The following is a 4,882-nucleotide window of genomic DNA, read 5'->3' as shown; positions in this document are numbered from 1 at the left end:
ACTGGGGTTCAAACCCCAAATTATTATTTCAGATTATATAATGAGTTATACAGCATGGAGCTTGGTTTTTAAAAATATTATTGGTTTAAAAAAATATTATTTTGTGCAAAAGATAAATATCTTGTGCAAAACATAAAATATACAGGAAAAAATGAAATAAAATGGAAAAAGAGGAAAGAGGAACGTGCAAAAAATAAGGGAAAAATAGAAAAATGGTAACTTCCAACTTTTTTCAAATAATTGCTCAAAAGCAATTATTCTTGTTGTGTACAAGAGCCAGCTTGTTATAAAACTTGGTCGAGGATTGTCGAAAGCACTGATTTCCAAGCTCAATATGGCTAGGACTGGCTGCTTACTTACACAGGCAGGGCAAGAATCATTTTGGAGAGCCATCTCGCGTTCCTCCCACCCCCTCTCAGGTCGCGACCTCTGGCTTGGCTTGCCTTGCCTGCATGCAACCGAAGTGGGGAAAGTCGGAGATAGCTTCTTCCCGCCCGAAATACTGTTTGAATCGAAGAGACCCGCCCAGCAGTCCGCCACTAGTGAACCAATCCAACGACGAGGCTCTCCGGCTCCTGCCCAGAGCTGGCTCATGATTGGTCGGATCAGACGAGGGCGGAGAAATGGAAAATCAGACAGGTTACAATGTATCCAAATTAATAGCGCGGAATGAAATGAAAAAAGCCACAGCGTCCGTCACGAGAGGGTGGGGTTGTTGTCCTGCCGAGGCTGCAGCTCAATAGTTGGGGTGGGTTTGGCACGATCTGTGCCGGCACCTCGTTTGGACGGGCAGGCGAAGGAACGGGCGGCGCTGCCTGCCACAGCAGTCCTCAGCGGCTTTCCTTCTCAGTACAACTCCGCCCCGAGGGAGCCGAGCCCCCAGAGACACCTCCCTGGGTCGGCATTCTAACAGCATCTGCAACGATCTGTCTTGTCACGACCCGACGGGTTCATTGAACCGGGCCAGCCCCTCCTTAGGGGCAGCAGCGAGGCCAGTCCTGTAACTGGTTAGGCAACACGGAGCAAAGCGCTGGCTTCTGCTCTGTTTTGACAAGTACTTGGAGAAGAGCCCACCTCCCGGGAGTGGAGGTAAGCGCCGAAGAGCGAGCAGGATTACTGCCCAAGGGAAGGCCGCCGCCGCCGCCGGAGAGGTGGGAAAAATGTAGCTAGCTCCTGCCGGCCTGTTGTCAAACGTCAAGGGTGAAATGCGATGCGGAGCATCTACGCCTGTACTTCCCGCATCCTGGAAATAGTGGGGAGTAGAACTTCTGCGGGAGCTTCGGTGCCAATACCTTCATTGCAAAAGAAAACTGCTTCTGGCAGCGCAAGAATCCTGTTCGGATGATTGTCAGTTCATTCATTTTCGCCTGTCCTTATTCCCTGCAGGTGCCTGTGCGGGCATGCAGCCGGGAAATGCCGAGATCCCGGCTGGAGACCGGCTAACCGGGGCTGCTGCCCGGGGAGATATAACTGAAGTCCGACACATTCTGCATCTGGAGCTGGTTCATCCCGACTCTCATAATCGCTTTGGCAAGACCGCGTTGCAGGTAAGTGAGGCATCACATGGTTCCTGTGTCTTAGCGAGAAAACAGTGTCACCTGGAGACACCGGTGGCCTGGGTGAAGGGGCTCTGATTCTGCAGTTTTCCCCAGTCTCAGTTCACTCCTATTAGTCTGGCACTTCTGGGAAAAGTGGCTGCTGCCCGTTTCAAGGACATCGCCCTCAACCAAAATTGATTTAGTTTGCAGCTCAAGTTAAGGCCACAGGATCCTCCCCACATTTTTATAGTTTTATAGTCAATTCCATCTTTTCTACCTTTGCATGAAAACTCACCCAGCATTTAAACATAATTGTTGTGTTTTAAATAAATAGTATACAGACACAGGCCAAAAAGCTAGTCCTATTTCCTGTTGGGTTCAAGCCAAATAGGGTCATTTAAAGGGCATGAGGTGGCTTGTTTACAACTAGTTTGGAGAAAAGATGTACACCCTATCTTGTATAATTACTGGTAGATCTGCCTAGGCTCTTCAACCAACTCCATTGTTCTGTTTTATCTTGCCTGCCTATTTCCTTTTACAACAGATAACAAGCAGAATTATGGGATTTGTGATTTTCTGTTTAGAGTCCATGAATATAATTATGGCTCTATTAGTACTGTGCAAGTTATGATTAATATAATAATTGCTTATTTAATTAATTCAGTTTTGCTGAAATCTTGCTCAAATAATTAAATCATGTATTAACTATGTATAAACTAAATTATAGTTATTTGTTTATGTCTCAGTATGTTGTTCAAACAGTCTTCAATAGAAGGTAGCCTTCCCCATTACTTCCCATAATCAGTAAATGGGGTTAAGGCTTGCCTGCTCACCTGAGAGGAGTTGAGGCTGTAAATATCCCCTGCTTCATCCTCTTTCATCTTCCCACAGGTAATGATGTTTGGCAATATCTTTGTGGCTGAAGAACTGCTAAAGCAAGGTGCCAATCCTAACATCCAAGATGGGTCTGGCACAACACCAGCCCATGATGCTGCCCGCACTGGCTTTCTTGACACCTTGAAAATCTTGGTGGAGCATGGTGCAGATGTCAATGTCCCAGATGCTTCTGGCTCACTGCCCATCCATGTTGCTATTCAAGAAGGTCACACAGATGTGGTTTGCTTCCTGGCACCTCAATCCCAACTGCAGCAGAAGGACTCCAAGGGGCAAACACCACTGGAGCTAGCAGAGCATCTCGGGCTTTCACACATCCAGTGCATTCTTGAGCAGCATCTCTCTGTCCCAGCTTAATTTCAGAAAGACCCCTCTGGTCTGGACCAAGCTAACTTTCTGCTGCCTGCTAGGCCTCTATTCCCCAAGATTGTCCTTTTTTCTCCAGAGCCCTGGAACAAAGATAGTTCCTTCTGCCCTACCTCAAAATATGTCTTTAAGTATTTGTTTCTATTTGTACATATTATATGAGTTCTCGGTACTTCTAATTTCCAGCTTTTTCCAAATGTGCCAATCCCTTGAGAATCACATTGCACTGCAGCATTTCTGCTTGACCTTCCCTAGTTACTATCCTCTTGCATTTCTTCCCTTGAAATGGTCCCCAAAATTAGAAGAAGCATTTTGGAAAACATTTAGGTTGAACAGATCTTTTTGAGAGAACAGATCTTTGTCTTTTTGAGACAAAGCCCACATTTTCTACTATACTGGGACCTCCTTCCATTACAACCTACCCCAGAATTTCAGCAGTCTGGTGATGCTTGGTGTTTTCCTTCCAGGGATATAATTCTGCCTCTCTCTTCTATTCAAAGGATATGTAAGGATCTAGCAATTCTTTGATGCATTGCACTAGATTCCTAACAAGAATTATTATATTGATTATAATAAAGCACCAACAGTAAATATATTAAGCGGTGGTTGGCAGAAAACTAGCCTTGAATGGAAAACATGATGAGGATTTTTTTTCTTTTTGGTGAGCAAGATATTCGTTCCCATTTCTCTGCCAAATATGGGGTCCAGAATTCCACAAGGTTTAATTGTATAGGAGTCTAACATTTTTTTTAAAGTTTTCACCTATTTTGTGATTTTTCTAGTTTCTATCTCAGGAGATCTTATGATTCCTGAGCCATTAGTAGCTGTTTCCCTCTTGACATTTTGGTGTTTGGCCCTGCCTTTTATGCACTTCTAAAGTGTGCTGAATCTTTTATCTTTGGCTAAAGTGTTTAAGGCTTGTTTTGAAGGCTTGTTCCCTGTGATGAATTTGTGGATTCAAGCAATGTATATAGTAGGTTTTAAAGGAGGCAAAATATATTCTATTTATTGTGATTTGCAAGGATAAGTTTTATGGAATGACTAATTTAATTATTAAAAACATTAAATCTATTTTTGATTTACTGACATTTGATTTTGGGAAACACTCTAAGGTGAAATCTTTTTGCTTTCAAGGGGCTCATTCTGGTGTCTTTATTAAGAGTACCCTGCTCTTGCCAACCCTCTGTACTAAATGGAAGAGGGCTGCTTCATATCACAGTCCTGAAAGCCTTACCAACTTTGAAGATTTGTATGCATTTGTATGCAGCACCATTAAGAATGCTATAGAATCAGAATCCTTTCTACATATGATTCTCAAGAACAGACATGTCAAATTCAAGGCCCACGGGCCAGATCCAGCCCGCAATGTGGTTAGATCTGGTCTGTGGAGACACTCTGGAGACCCTCCAGCCCAGCTGGAGCGCTCCCCCTGAGCGTGCGCACAGGAGATGGAGAAGGCATAGGGGCTGGTGTCCCCGATGAAAGGGAAGCGCTTGCAGGCTGTGGGACCAGCAGGCGAGGCTGGGCTGGCAAGCACGTGTGGGGACCGGTATCCTGGTGAAAGGAAAGTGCTCATGGGCTGCAGGGCCAGTGTCAAGGCCAGGCTGGCGAGTGGGCCGCAGAGATGCTGGTGGCAGGTGCAGCACTGCTGCTGGGAGTCTACACACTGATCTACAACACTTTCGTGGCAGCCACAGCCATCCAGCCATACCCACCTAGTCACAGCAACCCAGCCATGACTAACATGGTTGCTATGCGTTGTCATAGTTTTACATGCAACTGACCCTTTGAGGGCAACTATAATGCTGATGCAGCCCTCAATTAAATTGAGTTTTACACCCCTGCTCATGAACACACTTCTAAAGGTTGGAATCCTCTTCTATAATTAAGTTGCTTCTAATGATACTTCCTTTTGTGATATTAGAAACACTTATCCTATGGACAAAATTTAGTGACCGTGAGTTGTAGCAACAAGAACTTTGGGAACTTTAATAGATTTTTGAATTTACCCAGGATCCTGGGCTTACATTTATGGGATTTTTAAAACTTCTTAAAAGCTTTTTGAGGAAGAGGATTCCCAGACT

The 4,882-nt window shown here is 44.8% G+C and overlaps 1 protein-coding gene across 2 annotated transcripts; it reads left to right on the top strand.

Moving 5' to 3' along the window:
• The first annotated feature begins 704 nt into the window (after window positions 1-704).
• CDKN2D (cyclin dependent kinase inhibitor 2D) lies at window positions 705-3,869 on the top strand. 2 transcript variants are annotated; one of them, XM_026679664.2, is made up of 3 exons: window positions 705-1,151; window positions 1,387-1,547; window positions 2,430-3,869. In XM_026679664.2, exons 2-3 carry the CDS (start codon window positions 1,401-1,403, stop codon window positions 2,787-2,789), a joined length of 507 nt encoding a protein of 168 aa, XP_026535449.1. In that variant the 5' UTR covers window positions 705-1,151; window positions 1,387-1,400; the 3' UTR covers window positions 2,790-3,869. The 2 variants fall into 2 exon arrangements, with proteins under 2 accessions (XP_026535449.1, XP_026535451.1); XM_026679666.2 differs by having other exon boundaries at window positions 726-1,089.
• The last annotated feature ends 1,013 nt before the right edge of the window (window positions 3,870-4,882 follow it).

This window comes from Notechis scutatus, chromosome 2 (genome assembly GCF_049901735.1).
Source record: "Notechis scutatus isolate UNSWTSFEM ecotype Mainland chromosome 2, rNotScu1.2, whole genome shotgun sequence".
Classification (NCBI taxonomy): Eukaryota; Metazoa; Chordata; class Lepidosauria; order Squamata; family Elapidae; genus Notechis; species Notechis scutatus.
The sequence above is the reverse complement of the archived record's forward strand: the minus strand, read 5'-3'. Positions and strand labels throughout refer to the sequence as shown.